This window comes from Dunckerocampus dactyliophorus, chromosome 4 (assembly GCF_027744805.1).
Source record: "Dunckerocampus dactyliophorus isolate RoL2022-P2 chromosome 4, RoL_Ddac_1.1, whole genome shotgun sequence".
NCBI lineage: Eukaryota > Metazoa > Chordata > Actinopteri > Syngnathiformes > Syngnathidae > Dunckerocampus > Dunckerocampus dactyliophorus.
Window position 1 is genome coordinate 24,804,875 of NC_072822.1, and position 21,212 is coordinate 24,826,086.

The 21,212-nt window shown below is 40.9% G+C and overlaps 1 protein-coding gene across 1 annotated transcript; it reads left to right on the plus strand.

Moving 5' to 3' along the window:
- Window positions 1–717: 717 nt before the first annotated feature.
- On the plus strand, window positions 718–19,705 carry figla (folliculogenesis specific bHLH transcription factor). Its single transcript, XM_054772423.1, has 5 exons — window positions 718–956; window positions 4,009–4,152; window positions 4,224–4,313; window positions 10,499–10,651; window positions 19,564–19,705. The coding sequence occupies exons 1-5, from the start codon at window positions 771–773 to the stop codon at window positions 19,576–19,578; spliced, it is 588 nt and encodes a 195-aa protein (XP_054628398.1). The 5' UTR covers window positions 718–770; the 3' UTR covers window positions 19,579–19,705.
- The last annotated feature ends 1,507 nt before the right edge of the window (window positions 19,706–21,212 follow it).

The following is a 21,212-nucleotide window of genomic DNA, read 5'->3' on the forward strand; positions in this document are numbered from 1 at the left end:
TAGCCGGCCATTTTTTTGTAGGCGTAATTTTGGGGATATTTAGGTCATTCCTAATTTTTATTTGCTTTCTGTGTAATATTGTAATGCGTGTTGATTTTTAACTGTAGAATATGCTGCGGGCCATTCACAAACGAGCTGCGGTCAGCAAATGGCTCCCGCACCGCATTTTGAACACCCCTGCTGTGTGTCCCAGTGCTGGGAAACTCGACTCCTTTTACTGACTCAAATTCTTATGAGTCACTCACTGCTGCAAATGAAGTACTCGATTTACTTGAGTCAACCGTCACAGAGTGCATGGGCATAAACTTTCACATGCTCAACCTCCCCTGACTTGTCCCGCATTTAATCACTCCCTGACATGTTACCTGGTTTCCTTTTTTAATTTAGTTAGTAAAAATCAGTTCAGTAAAAAACTTGCAGGTAGTGAATGACTCATTCAATACTCCCACGTCTCTACTACAACGGACATTATCTGCTCAGCATGGTCTTGTCCATGAATGTTGTAATATTGACTTATAGGAATGTTCCAAATTAAATGTTGATTAAAGAGCAGTAACATTAATACACAAAGAGATAACTTCATGTAACTTTGATATGAAAAAAAAAACAGAAACAAAAAAAACAAAACAACGCAACCTAATTAAGGGAGGTGCAGCTCAGGTGTGGAGCTCTCCTCCCATCACCTCACACCGTCGCCACCTGCCACCATGGCAGTTCATTAACCATCACACGGCAGGTTACATGACTCCAATTAGGTACTGCTCGATAAAATGAAGGTGCCAGAGGAGGAGTTAATGAGTGACATTTTGAAGCGTCTCACAGGTGAGTCGGCGTTGCCCGTTTACAGCAACATTGAGAAGTTCAAACGAGGCAAGGATGGGTTCTACGTGGTGGCTGAGGACTTCCACGAAACTGTGAAAAAAAGAGAGCAGGTCAACGCCAAGGAACGGCTGAGGGTGAGTTGATACGGTTGTTTTATGTGTAAGCGAATGATTACGTTCGTGCACTTGAACACCGCGTTTGAGTTCCACAAGGGGCAGGCATTCACTGTGGAAGTCCACTTTCCTTAACTTGAACGTAAAGCAATAGCTCGCTAACCCGCTGATTAGCAAGCAACTCACGGTGAGGTTCATCCTTGGGTGGGGGGATCGATTCAAATGTCGATTGTATAGATACTAAGGGCGGCGCGACATCTCGTCCTTGATGTTTATATTCACAAGTTTTTGTTATTGAGGTGGTATTATTATTATTATTATTATTATTATTATTATTATTATTATTACATTGATATTGTTTATTAGGCAGCAGTCCCAGCAGTCTGGAAGCAGGGGTGGACATGGACATATATCATTTCAGCCCCCATAACGAGCCTCCACTTGTTTATATTAAACAGTCCAGGGTTGGGCTCTAACTTACAGCTTCTGCCTTGATGGAGGATGCATGTACCAACACAACAAACCGAGGCTTACAGCAGAACATGTGAATTTTGCAGGGAGTAATTGATGACTGGCGATTAATTATATAATTCCTCAGTGTAGCTCACACACTGTTCTACCGGCCTGAGTGAGGCACACACTGCGTTCTTGCTACTGGAACTAGTTCTTCAATGAGTACCATTTGATACTGCTAAGTTTTATGTAAGTAAAGGGAATAATTTCGTTTTGTTGTTCTTGTATTGTATTATACACTCCTGATAAATTAAGACCAGCTGAAAAATTGCAATTACATTTTGTGCTGTCAAATCTTAGAGGTTCTAAAGAAGTTTTAAAATGGGAATGAGACAAAAAAATTTGTCAGCAATTTATTGCAAACAACCATTAAAGTGAAGTGGGCTGTTCATCTGTCCGTCAAGCCATGGGATGATTCTCTGCCCAAATGAAGGTTTTTACTGGTGCAAAGTGCAGTCCAATAACCATCAGACGGCATCTGTGAGAGAAGGGGTTTAAGAACAAAAAAACTACTTCAAAGGCCTCATCTCAGTCAATGCCACACAATTGCCCATTTCGAATTTGCACAGGAGCACCAAACAGATATTGAAAGGTGGAAAAGATTTATTCAATGGGGGGTAGAGAATATAAACTTGACGGTCCTCATGCCTTCAATGTTACTCGAATGACGAGATCGTGGCACAGTGGAGGGTTTGCCATCATGATTTGGGATGCTTTTTCCTTCAACGGAACAATGGAGCTTCAGGTTGTGTAGGGACATCAAACAGCAGCTGGCTATGTGGAGATGTTGCAGGGGGAATCCCTCGTCTGTGTGGTAATGACTGGGACAACACTGCAGTTCACAATGCCCGCCTGACAAAGGACTTCTTCCAGAGGAATAACCTCACTCTTGGGCCATCCTGCATGTTCCCCTGATCTAAATCCAATTGAGAACATTTGGGGATGGAGGGCAAGGGAAGTTTACAAAAATTGACAGTAGATGGCCTCCGTGAAGGCATTTTCACCACCTGGAGCAACATTCCCACTCGCCTCCTGGAAGCACTGGCATCACACATGCCCAAACCAATTTTTGAGGTTTGGGCATGTCCCTTTTTATATTATTATTATTTTTTTTATATATATATTTTTTGTGGGGTTTCTCTGGTAACCTGTGGTCTTAAACTTTTGATCAGCTGAACATTCATTTCAGTTTGTTTTTCAATACATTACATACTCCAAGTTTTTTTTTTTGTTTGTTTTTTTTCTGCATTTGAAAGCTCAACTTGGAACCTCAACCTCGGTCTAAAATGTAAATTCGTGCAAATTTTCACCTCCACCGTTCTTGTTAATACTTGATGCGAGTGTTTCCAGGAGGCTAGTGGGAACATTGCACCAAGTGGTGAAGATGGCTTCACGAAGGGCATCAACTGTCTGGAACTGATGGCCATTTTTATAAACTTCCCTTGCCATCCATCCCTAAATGTTCTCTATGGGATTTAAATGAGGGGAACATGCAGGATGGTCCAAAAGAGTGTTATTCTCCCAGAAGTCCTTCATCAAGCGAGCATTGTGAACTGCAGCGTTGTCCTGTTGAAAAACCCAGCTGTTACCACACAGACGAGGGCCCTCAGTCATGAGGGATTCCCGCTGCAACATTTGCACGTAAGCATCTGCCGTTTGACGACCCTGCACCATCTGAAGCTCCAGTGTTCCACTGAATGGGGGGGGGAGGGAAAAGCACCCCAGATCATGATGGACCCCCTCCACTGTGCCGGGTAGAAAACATCTCAAGTGGGATCTCCTTGTCATGCCAGTAATGTTGGAAGCCATCTGGACCGTCAAAGTTACTTTTTTTTTTTCATCAGAGAATGAAACTTTTTTTTTCCAACCTATTCAATGTCCCATATTTGATGCTCCCTGGCAAAGTCTAAGCGGGCAGTTTTGTGGCCTTGAAGGAGACGAGGTCTTAATTTTTTTGTTTTGTTTTTTTTTAACCCTATTCCCGCAGATGCTGTATGGTTATTGTGCTGCAGTCAGCACCAGTAAGGGCCTTAATGTGGGTCGAACACCGCCCTGTGTCTTGATGGACAGCCCATCGGATCCTCTGGCTCAGCGCAGGTGTTTATTTTTTTGGGAGGGGGTGGTCTCAGGATCTTTCAAAAAAAAAATGTAGACTGTCTTACTGCGCCCAACTTCAGCAGCAATGGCACGCTGCGAGAGGCCTTGCTTATGCAGCTCGACAATCCGACCACGTTCAGAGAGCTTCTTGGCTTTAGCCATCAGGAAGGCATGACAGTGAGTGCCGTTTTGAGCAGATTTTGGCTTTTATAGCCTGCGGTCTTAGGTTATCACCTGAAAAGTTTATTTCAGGGTTTTTTTGTTTTAAAAGTTTCATATGTTTTTGCATATTGTAGCTCTACTTAAAACCTCATCCAAATGTGCAAAATGCCAAGTCTAGCAATTTTTCAACTGGTCTTAAAATGATCAGGTGTATAATGCACTTAAGCACTGTCATGGATCCCTTTTTTTTTTTTTTTGTCCTTCTGTGAGTGACTAATTTTCGGTGTCTAAATCTATGCAGATAAGGAACCTTAACACCATGTTCTCTCGCTTGAAACGTATGGTACCGTTGATGCGACCAGACCGCAAGCCCAGTAAAGTGGACACTCTTAAAGCTGCAACAGAGTACATTCGATTGTTACTTGCAGTTCTACAGGAGACTGATGTATGTTCCTTCGCCCCTGCACTGTTCTAATTCAAAGATTTGAGTTGTTTAACTCCATTCTGTTCTTTTAGACTGATTGTAACGAGACTGACTTCCTGAAGAATACAATATCCTATGGGCAGACTGATGGCTTTGACAATAACGTTTGGGAAGTGGATGATGTAAGTTTGTACTGTGTACATACATTTTTACTTTCACATTCTTGAGTTAATCCTTAGGTTTGTTGTTTGGGGGGTGGGGTTATAAAGCTACAATGTTTCGGCATGGCTCTAACTTTTGTAACCATTTCACCACATTGCTAATTTATGATACATTTAGCCTGCTCATATTTGGCAAACCTTTCTTTAAAGCTTTGCAGGCATTTGTTTTTGTTTCAGACCAAGGACACTCTTACACGCTTTTCAGTGTTCATGGAGCACACTTGAAATACTACTGGCGATAATCATTTATAATGTATTTTCTTTGTATTCACAAGTCTTCTAACCATGAGAAGCAGATGTGTGATGTACTTTTGTCTACGTAGTCGCAAAATAGTCTGTTTTCCATATTTGTGGCAGATTTCCACAAATTTGGCCCTACCTGTTTGCTCTCGCTCATAGATACATTAATGGGAATGTCTGAATGTAGTTTGGCGCTCAAGCACTGTACAGTGCAGAGGGAAAATTTCATGCATGTGTCAAGGTGGCATTATCCTTCTAAATCACACTTGTCATCCGGCCCACGGAAGCGTTTGGGAAAATTTGCAATGAGTTGGCCCTCCTCACAAACCTTATCAAAGTGCTTACAGCGATTTTTGTTTAATCGACTCGTCCAGTATAAACCACTCCTGGCAGTTTTCATTTTAAAAGTGGAAACAATATTGTTTTTGTATATGGCATGAGATTCACAACTATTAAGGGTGCCAGATTTAGACCAAAAGTCAAAAACTGTACACAACTAAAAGCGGTAGCACTTACACCCTGTCTATACAAAATAAAACCTGACTGTCAAAAGTGATCATTTTAACCACAGCGAAGTTTGCTGGGGAAACTCAATCTGCCCGTTCCACAGCTGCAAACTCTTTGGGGTTACAAATCTCACGAACTGTAGTAATAATTATGGTAATGATTATAATAAAAGCATATTTGTAAGCGCCTTTCAAGGAACCCAAGGACACTGTACGTATACCCAGTTAAAAGCAGCGCACACATAAATGGAAAAAAACAGGCATAAAATTATGGAGAATAAAATGTTTTGAAAAGAAGAGTCTGTATGTCCGGTGGGAGAGTTCCAAAGTTTGGGAGCAGAGCGGCTGAAAGCTCTGCAACCCATGGTGCTGAGGTGAGCAAGTGGGGTTGCGAGGTGGACTGAGGAGTATCAGAGTGAGAGGAGGTGGCGGCAATGTTGAGATCGGGGGGGGGGGGGGGGGGGGGGGGGGGTGAGCTTTTGGATGGCCATGAATGTGTACAGCAGGTTTTTAATTTCAATTCTAGACGTGACGGGGAGACAATTGAGGTACTGCAGGACGGGGGGGGGGGGGGGGGGGGGGGGGGGGTGATGTGATGAAAAGAAGGGGTTCTGGTGATCGTGCTGGCGGCTGAATTCTGGACCGTTTGAAGCTCATGGAGGGATTTGTGAAGGAGGTGGTCAGTCAACCATCACTTTATTGAAATGAACCATGCCGAAACAACCGTAGTCGTATATCCAGACATCGGAAAGTTGGAAATTTCAAGCAGGGAATGAATGAATGGATGGATGGGGGAAAAAATGCTATTTTCCCCACTCCCAAGTCCATCCAGTGAAGTAAATTTTTTTTTTTTTTTTTTTTAAAGTGTCCATATGACACATTCACCAGGTGTCAAGTGCATTTTGTCCCAACCTGAAAATATTAGTATAAAATATATATACAGTATTATGTTCCAATCCCAGCACTGTGCGCATAGGGAACCGGGATAAAGTGTGAAGGCTGATTACTTACTGTATCTAGTCGTCGGTGCTAATGAGACATTTTCTCAAAATCTGACCATATTAACTTTTTTCAGCCTGGGTTATTGGTGCATGTCTTGTTGGCAACTTCAAACGAGTGTGTGCGCACTGATGATGCATGAGTGTGCTCAACCTATTATGTTGGCTAAAAGGACAAGGTGTTAAGGTTTTTAATACTTTTCAATATGCAGAAATATACAAGTGTTAAATTTTAGGATGAATAAAGATAGTGGGGTTGGGGGTAATGTACAATAGGCTTTGAGTTTTGGCCCCCTTGTTCGAGATACTGCTTTTTTTTTTTTTCCCCAAAAAGCGACAAATCTAGTGACGTTTTGTGGTCTTACTGGAGTCTGACATGAAAGCTCATGTCTTAACGAGCAGCGGGTGCTGCTGTGAATGACAAAGGAAGCAACAAGAGTGAGTTTTGCTTTTTTAACTCACTTTGTCTCCCACATTATTTCTCTTCTACAGCGTCCACTGCAATTACAGTACATGCATCATGGCCAATTATGCAAATTAGACTCTCAGCTAGCAGTCCTATGGGGAAACAGATTTTCAAAGGAATTTTTAGACATTTTAGTTTAGACTCTAAGCTGACAGATACTGGCGGTATACTACAAAGAGTTTAGTGGGCTGGCAAGGTGTAAAGCCGGGCATGCCTGTTCAACGAAGGTAGCTCTTTTAAAGTGGCTATATCACCCTGGTAACTTAGGCTAAACGCCAGACTTTCACCTTTTTAAAATCTGATATGAAAGTGCCGCGGGCCACACAGTGGCCTAGTGGTTAGCATGTGTCCACAGTCAGATCGGGAAGTTCGAATCTCCGTTGGCCATCTGTGTAGTTTGTATGTTCTCCCCATGCGCATGGTGGGTTTTCTCCAGGTACTCCGGTTTCCTCCCACATTCTAAAAACATGCATGTTGGGTTAATTGGTAACTCTAAATTGTCCGTAGGTATGAATGGTTGTCTATATGTGCCCTGCGATTGACTGACTGGCGACCAGTCCAGGGTGTACCCCGCCTCTTGCCCAAAGTCAGCTGGGACAGTCGCCATCGTACCCTCGCGACCCTAATTAGGATAAGCGGCATAGGAAATGGATGAAAGCGCCGCTGTTTAACTAATTCGGAGATGGCGTCACTATTTGAGAACCCGGTGGACCTGGGAACAAGAATTGAAGCAGCACTACGACGGGAGCGTTTTTTCCAATATCGCGCTAGCATTCCCTGATATCCATCTATAAGAGATTTTCAGTCACGGAATTAAGCTAGATATGCTCAATTTTTGAGCATCAGGAATAAAATTTATTTTTTTTGTTTTGCATGTTTGTCACGCTTAAATGTTTCATCAAACAAATGTATGTATTAGTCAATGACAACACAACTGAACACAATGCCATTTTTAAAAACTTATTAAAGGGAGCCAAAAAGCCCTTGTATTATTTTAGAACTGATGTAGTCTCGGTTCATTTTGGATTATGTACATGTACATAGATAATGTACATGACTGCCAGCTCCACTTTCCACCCTCCTGACATATCCCTTCATCACTGGATCAAATTTGGCCATAAGCTCCACCTTTTCAGAAAATGTTAATTGTCTGGTTTTATTTAATGTTCCAGCCTGAGGTCAGCTGGGATAGGCTCCAGCGTATCCGCAACCCTAGTGAGGATAAGTGGCATAGAAGATGGTTGGATGTGTTTGTCTGTGGAACCCCTAAAAGCCATGTTTCTTTCACTTAAAGACTCAATTATTGCCGCCAATCAATGTAGAACATCACACCACCTTTTTCCCCTCAACGTCTGTACGTGCCATCTACAGTATTTATCGTGAGCCCTTTTGCAACACTAACCTCCGTCCTTTCTTGTTGCCATGTGAGCATTATGCTCCTGGCTATTGTATTTTTACAGTTTTTTTGTTTTTTTTTTTTGTCCTTCCCTATTCAGTTTGTACTCGTTTAGAAAGACGTTTGCAGCGGAGTACATAAGCCAGCTTACTTTTTCTCCATTGACTAAGAGTCTGTTAAAATAGTAATGTTGACACCTTTTGTCCGTTTTTTTTTTTTTGTCCTTCCCTATTCAGTTTGTACTCTCGTTTAGAAAGACGTTTGCAGCAGAGTACATAAGCCAGCTTCTTACTTTTTCTCCATTGACTAAGAGTCTGTTAAAATAGTAATGTTGACACCTTTTGTCCGTTTTTTTTTTTTTTTTTTTTTTTTTTTTTTAAAAGCGAATGTGAAGCTGTTTCCTATTTGAAAGGGGCCACTGTGAACCAACTTTATTCGTACCTAATCAGTTAGAGGATGGCCTGTCAGCCGGGTCTATTGGAGCAGCAGAAAGTCCGCTTGATGCTGCTGCATCACGGCTGGGTTGTGTTTCAGAAGTGGATGGGACAGGAGGAGCGCTTGATGCTGCTGCATCACTGCTGGTTTGTGTTGCTGAGGTGGAGGGAACAGGAGGACTTGCAGCGGTGGGACTGAGGAATCTCAGCAGCGCATATGTGGAGAGAAGAGTAGTTAACACCAGTATAATAATAAACACTTGGTTTCAAGAATAAAATATAATTGAAAAACCTAAGCAATGCATGCATAATGTACTGTAGACTATATTGTACTGTATAATATACCTGTACAATGCATTTTTTTGATATGCAGATTAGTAATATCAATTTGTCATTACAGTGAAATGCTAATTAGCAGAATGAAAATAATCTGCAGTGTAATGTTATGCTCTACTATTAATGATGCACACTGACAAAGTTTAACACTATAAAAACACTTAGATAATATGAACTAATAGAACAAACAGCTCGGCTTACAACTAAGTATATAAGCGCATGAGACGTTAATAGCATTTTGATTAACTATTACAAGCTGGGAAACGTGAGCCAACCAGGTGTCACAATGTAAACAAATTTTAACATTACGCTGTTGAATAAATCGAATATTTACATTTACCTGAGGAAGGTAAGGTAGTAGGAAGTAGTTGCATTACTCTTTTCCATAACAGCTTGGGCCTTTTGATAAAATTTAACTGACCTTTTTAAAACTAACAGCGCTGGGTAGTTAGCATAGCATAGTTGGCTAATCAATAACGGTTAATGACGCTATCGGTCATTGTTCTGCAACAGAAAAGTGACTTAACTGTAACATGACCTCCGTCTTTGTCCCTTTTTTTTTTTTGTCTTTTTTTCCTCCCCTGGACACGACAGTTTTGTACATGTTTGTGTAACTTACAATACCATCGGTGTTAATTTAATAGGGAGCCTTATGAGATATTATAATTATCACGACTATAGGCTTTGCTATACAGTTAATTGTAAGACATAATCAGTTTTTAATAGTTGTAATTTTTTTTTCTTCCCTCACTTCTGGCGCCCTTACCATTTGCCTACATTGCCTAGGCCACAGGCCAGCCCTGGCCCCTGGCATCAATTAACTGCAATGAAAGTTACTTTTAATAAACTAAAAAGTAGTCACAAAACATGTCAACACTGTCACCTAATGGTGACCACGAGGTACAGCACGTCTCATGAGCACGCTGATGCAACTCATCCGTCAGAGTATTTGTCACATAAGTGTAATTATTTCACTTTGACATGGCCATTAATAAGCGGATCAGTGTTTTTATGTATAGGGCAATGTGACTTACTAGCTGTCAGTGTCATCATAGAAAAACAGTAGATTTGCGTGTTCATCCCGACAGTGTTAATAAAAAAAAAAAAAAAAAAAAAAAACTGAACTTGTGCAATAAAACACACTATTTGATGTCAGTAAAATACAAAAACAATGAAGACGGTTGTCCTCCCAATTTTGCTTTATGCCAAGGTTAATCTTTTTGTGAACTTATAATAACTTGCTCATCTTGTGTAAAATACACCCGCTGGGATTGCGTCTCATTTTTGCGCAGAAGTAGAATATGACATCAAATGCCCCCTTTTTTTATGGGAACGTGCACTGAGCACAAAGCCGAGAACCGAACTTGACAGTTGATAACCACCATGGCAGTACCACTTTAATTCTGTTTGGGGAATTGAGGTTTTGTTGAACTGCATCATTAGCGCATCATTAGCGCATTTTTTTTTTTTTTAGCCACTGTGGCAGTATACCGCCAAACAGCGGAGCAGACTCTGTAGGGGTAATGGTTTAATTCATTTGGGCTTTGCGCCAATTATCTGGGAAATGGGACTGTGACATTGTGATTGGTTTGGTTTGTGTCATGTGGGGGGAAAAAAATGACACATACTCCCAAGTGTTTCAGAGGTATTGAAGAAAGGGTAGACTTAAAGAAAACTAAATGTACTGTTTAGTGGGTTGGGAAGAAACAACACGAAAGAATAAACATGAAAGATGTACTGTAAGCATTTTGTGCATGTTTTACATGACAGTTTCTGAATATGCCAGAGGACAACGTTGAAGATGGCTTTGCCATGCCATCAGAAGCCGGAACAGAAGATGGAGATCTGACCAGACTGGTGTTGCAGCATTGTGTGATGCCTTCCTACCAGTTCATCATTCAAGTAGCACCTGATCAGACCTCGGTAACTTCCTGATTGTATTTGTTTTGTGACTGTTGCTGAAGGAGAGCGCTATACAACTCCTTGATTGTATATGTTGAGTCCTGAGTCAAAGTTTGGCCTCAAACCTGGGACAGGATGTGGTATGGATATGGGAAAAGTATTTCATCTATTTATAAAAAAAAAGGCAACGCAATAACCATTTGGGTAGGCTGTAATACCAGGAAAATTACTAATCAATGCACTTTTTTTTTTTTCTCTTTAATGTGCTAAGCACAAGTGTATGAATAATAGGCCTTCACTATAACTGACATAACTGTCCAATCAGCATCTAGATATGCCACACCTGTAAGGTAGGTGGATTATCACAGCAAGGAAAAGTGCTCACTAACAGATTTGTGAACAAAATTTCTGAAAGACCTTTCACGTACATACAATTTTAAAATCTTTTGATTTCAGCTCATGAAAAATGGGAGCAAAAACAGGTGTTTTGTGCGTACCTTTTTGTCTTATTTGCCTTGCAGTTTACCCTGTTTTTCAAGCATGGTGCAAAATGCGGTTTGCCAAAATAATTACAGTAAATGGAGTCTTTTGAACAAGCGGCAACCAGACACTTCAATTCCTGAAATGACAGACCAGGAATATTTTATTACAAATGAAGTTTAGCACAATGCATTTGATTTCAATGAGTCACAAATTAGATGTTGGAACTGTTTTCTTTTTCCTTTTGTCTTGTGATTTGATTATTGAACGTGAAGAGGCTGTGATTACAGCTGCATCAACCTTGCGCAATTTGAAGTACATCAGCTTCAATGTACTGCGGCTCTCGCACAAGCTGAGGTTCGGTATGAGGTGTGCTAACTTTCATCAATGCCGTTGGATCTTATTTTTTTTTCTTGTCCAGGAAAAAAAAAAATGTTCCAACAGATATCCCTACCCTGTTGAATGATTGAAGCATATTGGAAACATGCCTGGTTTGTAGTCTGTTCACTACCTGGGTTTGACATGTATCTTTTCTTTCCCAATAAAAAAAAAAAAAATATATATATATATATATATATATATATATATATATATATATATATATATATATACACACACACACACACAGACCCTTTCCAAAAAATTAGAATGTCATGGAAAAGTTGTTTAATTTCCATAATTCCATTCAAAAAGTTAAACTTTCATAGATTCAGGGCCCACAATTTAAACGATTTCAAGTATTTATTTGTTTATTTTTACATAATTTGGGCTTCCAGCTCATTAAACCCACGAAAACAGGAATTCAAAAAATTAGAATACTGTGAAGAAATCAGCCCAAATTTTGCAGGGCATGAATGTTTTAAACTGAGTGTCACACACTAATCATCTACTAAAGTCAAATCACCTGCACAGGCTTCCCCAGGTGTCATTAAATTGCTTCAGTTTGGTTCAATTGTCTCAGTTGGGTTCAATATGGGAAAGACTGCAGACATGACAACTGGCCAGAAGACCATCATTGATACCCTCCATAGGACGGGTAAGCCACAAATGTTCATAGCTAAGGAGGCTGGTTGTTCACAGAGTGCTGTGTCCGAACATATCAATGGAAAGTCTAGAGGAAGGGCAAAATGTGGCAGGAGAAGATGCACCAGCAAAAGAGATGACCGTGGGCTTCAGCGGATTATCAAACGGGGAAGATTCAAGAATCTGGCAGAGATCCAAAAAGAGTGGAATGAGGCATTCAGACGCATCCGGGAGATGGGCTACAACTGTCTGGTTCCTCGGGTCAAGCCACTTCTGAACCTGAGCCAACGTAGGAAGCGTCTCCACTGGGCCAAGGAGAAGAAGGACTGGACTGTTGGCCAGTGGTCCAAGGTCCTCCTTTTCCGATGAAAGTAAAGTGTGCCTTTCATTTGGGAATCAAGGTCCAAGGGTCTGGAGGAAGACGGGTGAGGAGCAGAACCCAAGCTGCCTGAGGTCCAGTGTGAAATATCCACAGTCCGTCATGATTTGGGGTGCAGGTGTTGGTAAACTCTGCTTTCTTAAATACAAGGTCACCGCAACAGTCTACCAGAATGTTTTAGAGGACTTCATGATTCCCTCTGCTGAGGATCTGTATGGAGATGCAGATTTCATCTTCCAGCAGGACCTGGCCCCTGCCCATACCGCCAGAAGCACCAAAACCTGGTTTGATGCCCATGCCATCACAGTGCTTGACTGGCCAGCCAACTCACCGGACCTAAACCCCATTGAGAATCTATGGGGTATTCTCAAGAGGAAAATGAGGGGCACCAGACCCAACAACAAAGAAGAGCTGACAGCAAGCATCAAGGAAATCTGGGCTTCCATAACTCCCAGGCAATGCCACAGGCTGATTGCTTCAATGCCACGTCGCATCGAGGCAGTGATTAAGGCAAAGGGATTCCCAACCAAGTATTGAAGATTGTCATGTCGTTTTGAAAGTACCATATTTTGATTGATTTGATGTGATCCTAATTTCTTTCTTTTTTTCCTGAAAAAACTGAGAAGTAAATGGTGATTTCTTCACAGTATTCAAATTTTTTGAATTCCTGTTTTTGTGGGTTTTATGAGCCGGAAACCCAAATTATGTAAAAATAAACACTTGAAATCGTTTAAATTGTGGGCCCTGAATCTATAATCTATGAAAGTTTAACTTTTTGAATGGAATTATGGAAATTAAACAACTTTTCCATGACATTCTAATTTTTTGGAAAGTGTGTGTGTGTGTATATCTATATCTATCTATCAGTATATATTCATTCATTCCCTCTGGCAGCATCGGCAAAACTTTCACTTTGTCTCAGAGCACACAACTATGGTGTGTTCAAAGACCGCTAGGCATAACCACGTGAAAAAAATAAAACCGACAAATCTGTAAACATTTTTAACAATATTTTTTTTCCAAAACTTTATAATGTTGAAAAAATGTTTTTGCATTTTAATTTTTTTTTTTTTTTATCATTGTTCCCGAAAGCTTTTCACAGCCTGGTGGTTGGGGACCCCTGCTTTAAAACATTAATGAGCACTGCAGGAACACACTTCACCTTCCGTGAAAGTTCCGTGAAAGCATGATGTTTATTTAAAAAAAAAAAAAACTGCCAAAGATCATCCTGGGCATGGTGCAGGTGGAAAAGATGGCTGCACATCTGGCCCATCCCAGTTGTCGTCACAACTCTGTGGCATGGATCGACTGCAACAGCTGGGTCTGAAGCGGGGAGTGGCGGCAGCACTTAAAGACTGCTGGCATGCCAGCATGAGCCGTCGGCTAGACAGAATGTGGCTGGTGCCAACTGTGCAGTGATCTGATGCGACATTGATGAGAATGACATTGTAGGACCGTTTGGGATCACAGATTCGGACCCATTCAGATATGGTGTGCGCAGGGCGTATAGCACAATGCTTCAGGTCGAACTGCTGCTTCATCCAGCGTTACTGTTGGGCCATTCTGTTACCCAAGAAGAGCGTCACCACTGGTAGACTTTTGGTGTTTTGTTTTTTTTTTTTTTTTTGTTGGACAGCAGCATTCATGGTTCCACTTATCACAGCAAGTCTTCCAGGTCCTGAAGCAGCAAAACGGCCCCAAACCATCACACTACCACCGCCATGTTTTACTGTTATGAACTTTTTCTCAAATGCAGCATTGCTTATACACCAGATGTAATCGGACGCACACCTTCCAAAAAGTGAAACTTTTGTCTCGTCAGACCGGAGTATTTGCTTGTCTCGTCTGTGTTCGCTCGCTCGTCTTGGATCAAGATGTTTTCTGGCAAAATTAAGACCAGCCTTAATGTTCTTGTTCAGCTGTGGTTTTCGTCTTGGAACTCTGCCATGCAAGCTCTGTTTGCCCTTTTGACCTTAACTGAGTCAAGTGAGGACTGCAGTTCTTTGGTTGATGTTGTGGGGTCTTTTGTGACCTCTTGGATGAGTCATTGATGCGTTCTTGGGGTAAACGCACATAGGTGGGTGAACACAGGCTCCTGCGCTGATGCAGCTTGGAGAGGCAGGAAAACTGCTGTCCATTCTGCATGAGAATGAGGTCAGGCACTGTGTGGCATCTGGTGCAGAGCTGGCTGTGTCTTTGGAGAGAGTCTGCCACATTGTTCTTGTCAGGTGCAAACTGCATGGTGAAGTTGCATGTCTGCCGCCGCATAGTATACAAGCTCATTTGCATGTAGTCTTCCGCAATAAAATTTTTGTTGCATTTTGTGTGGACTACGCTTGTTACGTTTGCAATGCATACTTTGTTTTTTGTGAAGTACATGTTTTGGATGCAGTAAAATCAGGCTTTTTTTTTTTTTTTTTTTTTTTTTTTAGAAATCACTGCAGCTGAAATGTAATTCAGCTGCTTGTTCTCGTTCTACCGTTTTTCTTATTTCATTGTCTTTGTGAAACACTTTTGCCTCACACAAAATGGCGATGTGCAAACGGGTAAAATTAACATCAGATCATGTTTTATACAAAAGACTCGGAAGAAAATATTTGACATTGTTTCCTCTGTTTGTTCAATGTGTTTGCAGTACATTTTTATTTGGTTATAGCTGCAAATCACTGTAGTCTGTGCGTCATGCCCCTCAAAGTGACTGCACCCTGTCTGGTACCCCTTTCAGGAGACTGACCCTAATAAAAGTGGGCAGGGGTGTTATTTCATGTGTAGAGGGCTCTGATGTTAAAAGTGTAAATTATAAACTGATGCAGGAGTGAAACTGACAAACATTGTCGCTTGTCTGCGTGCAGTGGCACACAGTTTCAAGACATCATTGAAATTACCAACATTTGTGTTAACTCAAAAGTACAGTTTTTAAAATGAAATGTATCTGGAGCTACACCTGCCTCATTTTCTATTTTCTGCTGTGCATATTTAGAAGTTAGAAGCACCTTTTTTGGGGGGAGGGGAAATCATTCACAATAGGGGTGTTCGTTTCAATTTCGATTTGTGGTTGCCAATATGATTCAAGGACGATATTGGTTCATTCAGAATGATATGATCCCAAACAATTCCGGAACTTTAAATCGATTCAGTAACTTTTTTTTTTTTAAACTGGATATTGGACAGTGCCGGTGAAGTTTCCTAGATTCCTGTTTTTTTTCGGTAAGGAAATCGGGTATGAATTATGGATATAAACAATTAATGGCAAATACATACAGTACATTTGATTGGAGTGCAGCCAACACTTCAGGTTGAATTAACAGGAGGTTAACCTTTTCTGCTCTCATTTTCAATATTCAATAAAAGTACAGTAAGTGCAACCCCCCCCCACCCCAGTTGCTGGGGCCACTTATGTGTTCAAAAGAGTAATACATTTGCATCTCAAGAATGCCTCCCCGAAAACCTCATACCTCACAAATTGCCTGTCGTTATTTGTCTCCCACCGTGTCCCCTGCGCACTCACCGCTCCATTTTTGTGTATGTGATGAAGACGTTCTCATGTTCTTCTGCAATGGAGGGCCGTGGCCATCTTGTTTACATGTGTTCCACAGCAAATAAGATGTGAGCAGTGTTGGCAACTTGGTGATCTTGTCCATAGATCTGCCGACATTCCAACCCCTATTAATGACATCTATTTTCTCAAAAGTGATTAGTGACTTTTTCTAGCGTGCACAGTCCACTTCCGAGCCGCGATGCCGCGGGGCTGGAGCCCGCCCTGTTTTACACAGCGAGATCTAAAACGCAAATGTTAAGCTTCAGTAAGCCTGGATAAAAGAGGGTGTGTTTTTATATTTTGTTAGTCTATTGCTACTGTATTTGTAAAATGAAGTGAATTAGCTTAAAATTATTTGGGTGAATGTAAGTACACTAGGTCCCCAACTTACGAACATCTGACTAGCGAACATTCGTGGATACGAACACAAGCCGACTGGTTTATTTTATTTTGCCTTGTAGTCGCTCAATCAGTATTTATACTGCTACTGTACATGCTTGACCAGTAGAGGGCACTGTGACACTGCTAATGGGACCAACAGAGGCAGCGTTAGAGCTAATGGGACCAACAGAGGAAGCGCTAGACGCTGGGGAGATAAAGCTAAATTGTACAACCCGGACAGAGCGTGTGATTAAAGTTTATGAAGAGTTAATAGGCCTGCTTAATTCTACACCACCCACAGAACACTACCTCTTTTAGAAGAGTAACGACGACGTTTGTTTGTTTTTTGTTCCCCCCCCCCGTCAATAGCCAACGTGTGATTGGAGAGCTTTGAGACGTATTGGCCAATAAAATAAAATATTTGTTTTATTTTGATATAATTATGGCCAATTTTAAATAAAAAAAAAAAAGGATTAATCAAGTTTATTTGTAGTTCTAAATGTAGTTGGTGTTTTTACTCACTCTTGTCTCTCCTGGGAGGTTGTGCTTTTTTCCTACAGCATTTTACAGCTTCATATGCAAATTAGACGACATTTACAGACTTCTAGGACAGCCAGTAGCTACTTTTCCCTACTGAAAAGTTGGCACCAGTGGATGTGAGCGTCTTCATCACATACATAAGAATGGAGAGGCTACAGTGTGCAAGGACACGTCGGGAGACAAATGTAACGCAGAGCGATTTGTGAGGTCGGACTTTTTTTTTTTTTTTTTCCCCCAAGGAGGCATTTTTACGATGCAAATGTATTAGTCTTTTGAACACATTGTTTTGAGAAGCCAAGGTCTTTACTTAAATGGCCTCAGCAACCGACGGAAATCCGACCAGAACTGGAAATGTGGGGGTAAGTGACTGTTGATGTACTACACTGTTGATGGGGATGTCATACAACTTCATGTCAAAAAAAATAACTATCCATTTAAGTCAAGACACAAGTTGTGATCAACCCACAAGTACAACCGTACTACAAATTCTATAATAAATTGGGCTGTGACATTTGTTTTAAAAGTAGTCAGAAAGTCCAGGGAAGAAAACGGTGTCATACTTTTCATGTATGCCTCGTGCACTCAGTACAGCAGCACACTGTATTCGGTTCCACACCACACTACAAATTGCATGCACACAGTAATTCCGGGGCAAAATTAACAGATTTTTAGATTTTAATGAAATTTCATCAGCAGGTATTAAAGTTTATATCCTACATACCTTTTTTTCTTCATCTTGTCCATGAGTTTGAAAGGCTTAAAGTTGGACTTAACTTTCGAAGCTTGTATGAGTGGATGTGGTCCGACACTCAGTATGAATCTGATTTTTAAATTAAATCCAAAGTAATCTACATAACAAACATGAATAGGAATTAAAATATTTTGAAAGATGTCCACACGGACGCTCCAAATCTACCACGCACGCAGTGTCAGATTTTTGCATGGCTAAAATGGACAGTCTGTGTTGTGTGAAATCTCATTGCGCCTTTTGTTGTGCTGGCACGTGGCGATGACGTCACATGCAGGCAGGTTTAATGGAGTAACATTTAATGTCTTTATTGTTGTAGATTAAATTCTCCACAACCTCCTAAAGGTCAAAGGACCACTTTGGAAAATTAATTAATAAAGCCAATTTCACCTCCCCCTTGCGTTCTCTTTAATCTCCAACTATGAAAAGGAAGACTCAACAATTTTAGATTTTTTTCCAAATGTATTGAAGAATAAGTCAGACAGGATAGTTTCCACCGTCTACAGGTACCTGGAGCTTGTTTCACTTTACCTGTCCCCATCTCCTGGCTGAAAACGAGTCCCCCCCCCCCCCGATCGTCCCATAGTCATTTTTATACTTGTTTGCTCGGACCATTGGCGCCAGTCCCTCCAAAGATAACTTTCTCCTAAATTTCTTGACGAAGCTTGTGACGCCAGCAGATGATAGCCGGCTACTTTGCTGTCCCGATAAGACTTCCTGTAGTTGTTGACATAAACAACATTCTTTTCCTCAGCCGATGTCAAGGTAGTTTTGTCTACATTCTGGCTGTTTAACCTTTGACACACTTAAACAGATGTTCACCTACTCCGCTAATTATTTATTAAAGCATTTTTTCCATGAACTACTTGTAATCATTCACTAAGTTATTAGACGAATTGATGAAACGGTCATACTATACTGTACTTATTTTAAAACACTCAGCAATAATTCAATCAATAGACATCAATGCAAACAGTGATTCTAAAATGTACTTGTAATAATTATTTACCCACTCAGTAAATTCATTTTCCTACATTATTAAGTTCTAAACACAAACAAACAAAAAACACATCCATATAAAGCCTGCCTTGGTTAAATCCAATGCTTTAGTTCCTAGTATCTATGCAAATGATTGATTGCCTTTTGTCACCTGGAATAGCAACTTGCTGAACACCGATCTATGTACTTGGATCATAGGAATATAAATCGCCACATCGATGAATCGTTACACCCCTAACTCACAATTAATTTCAACATGGCAAAAGAGATAATTATGCAATTCATCGAGAGTTCTGGTTATAGATTCAGTGGTATTTCGACGAAGCTACATAGCGTTCATTATTTCCACAGTTCATGCACACATCTAGTTTGCTATTAAACATTACAAGTATAGCAAACAATTATCAAAATGACAATACGGCCACAGTCAAGGCAACACAATTCTGGGCTGATGCTTGATAGTTGAAACTGTTGCAGATCTGCACCCTGTCAAGGTTACGTTTGTCTGCACAGATTGTTTGTTTGTCTAAACTAGCAACTTTTGGACGACAAACTGTATAGGGTGGGCAAAATGATGCATTTTTCACTGTAGAACAGAAACGCTACACCGCAACGGTGAGATTCTTAGTCGTACACTGCCCTCGTATGGTCAAATATTTGAGTACACTTTCACTAAGGAATAGTGTAATACCGCTACTATTGCTACTGTACTACTATTCCCACCAAGGCTTTTTCAGCTTGGCATTATGCTTTGCGACTCAGCAGTGCAATATGGTGTGGCTTTTTCTGGTCAATGGGTCACTGATTTGGTTCTCAAATGACTTTTTTTCTTTTTTCCCCCGCAGGGATCGTTAATTTGAAGAAAGGAATTTTCCAGACTCTCGTGTTTTATTTTATTTTTTAGTGTTTTTTTGGTTTTACTTTTGAAACTTAGTTGTAATTGGTTGTTAGCATATGAAATGTATTGTTTCACCAAATATATCTTTGGCCACATTTGAAGTGTACAACTGACTCCAGTGTGTCTTAAAGTATCAGAAGTGCTCCAGTTATTTGTACAATCCTAATTTAAAAAAAATAGATGTATTTTTGACTGCCAATAAATTGATATGCTAAATTGTGTGAGTTGTATATGCATGGTTTATTGTAGTTTCAATACTAAATGTTCAAGCAAAATACAGTAAAATGTCACAAGGGCCTCATGATATTTCCATCCATGTAAGTGTGTGCTGATTTGAAAGATGGTATGTCATACATGTAGTATATCACTATACTGATGAACGGATCTGCTTTAATGCACAACTAAGTCATTTGCAGTATGTGCGGATCAGATGTGTTGGGAAGGAGTTACAGTAGATGCCATCTACTGTACAAAGTTGTAAGTACAAGCTACACACAGTCCCATCATAATGTGTTTGTGAATGAATGCAAAAAGGTAGACTCAAATCTTAAGTATTTTTTAAAAGTATGGCCAAATAGTTTTTGCCAAATATCTGTGCCAGTACACGAATGAATGAATGTATGGGGAAACACTACCTTTTCTGTCTGTGCTTTGAATCTAGAATGGATATTTTTTAAAAATATTATTATTGGCCTGCAATTCAGTGCGGGTAGTGAATCCATCCATTTTCTATACCGCTTCTCCTCATTAGGGTCGCGGGGGCATGCTGGAGCCTATCCCAGCTGACTTCGGGCAACAGGCGGGGTACACTGGACTGGTCGCCAGCCAATCGCAGGGCACATATGGTAGATTAAGAGTCGCCAATTAACCTAACATGCATGTGTTTGGAATGTGGGAGGAAACCGGAGTACCCGGAGAAAACCCACGCACACACGGGGGAGAACATGCAAACTCCACACAGAAATGTCCAGGGGAGAAACGAACCCAGGTCTTCCTGATCTCCAGGCTGTTACTGTGTTGGCCAACATGCTAACCACTAAACCACCGTGCGGCCCCGCGGGTAGTGAATATCAGATGAAAACAAACTTGTTTTGTTTCTGGCTGTTGGCGTTGCAAAGGTGTGGTGAATATCTCTGAGGAAGGTAAATTATGGCGATGCCTCCCCGTTAAGCACTATCAATGCCATTCAACAAAGACAAATGCACTACTGGAATACAACACACCTGTTCCAGCCAACCCCACCTTCCACCCAGGCTCCAACGAGGTCACGAGCGCGAGCCATCGAGCTCAAAGCCGAACAGGTACCAGCCAATGTGTGGCTGTGCAGGTATGTGTTTGTAAACCTCACTCCCCTGTATACAAACACATACCTGCACAGCCACACATTGGCTGGTACCTGTTAGGCTACCATCTCAAAGAAAAATGTTACATACTGTATGTTACGTTATGTTACGCACTACTCCACAGGATAAATGGTAGAAAATAGGCAATGCATTAACTATGTGTCGGATCTATACTAAAATTAGCAGTATTGCCCACCCTCAGCAGAAAATGAACGGAGCTTCATCTTAACATAGTGTGACATGAATCATTACC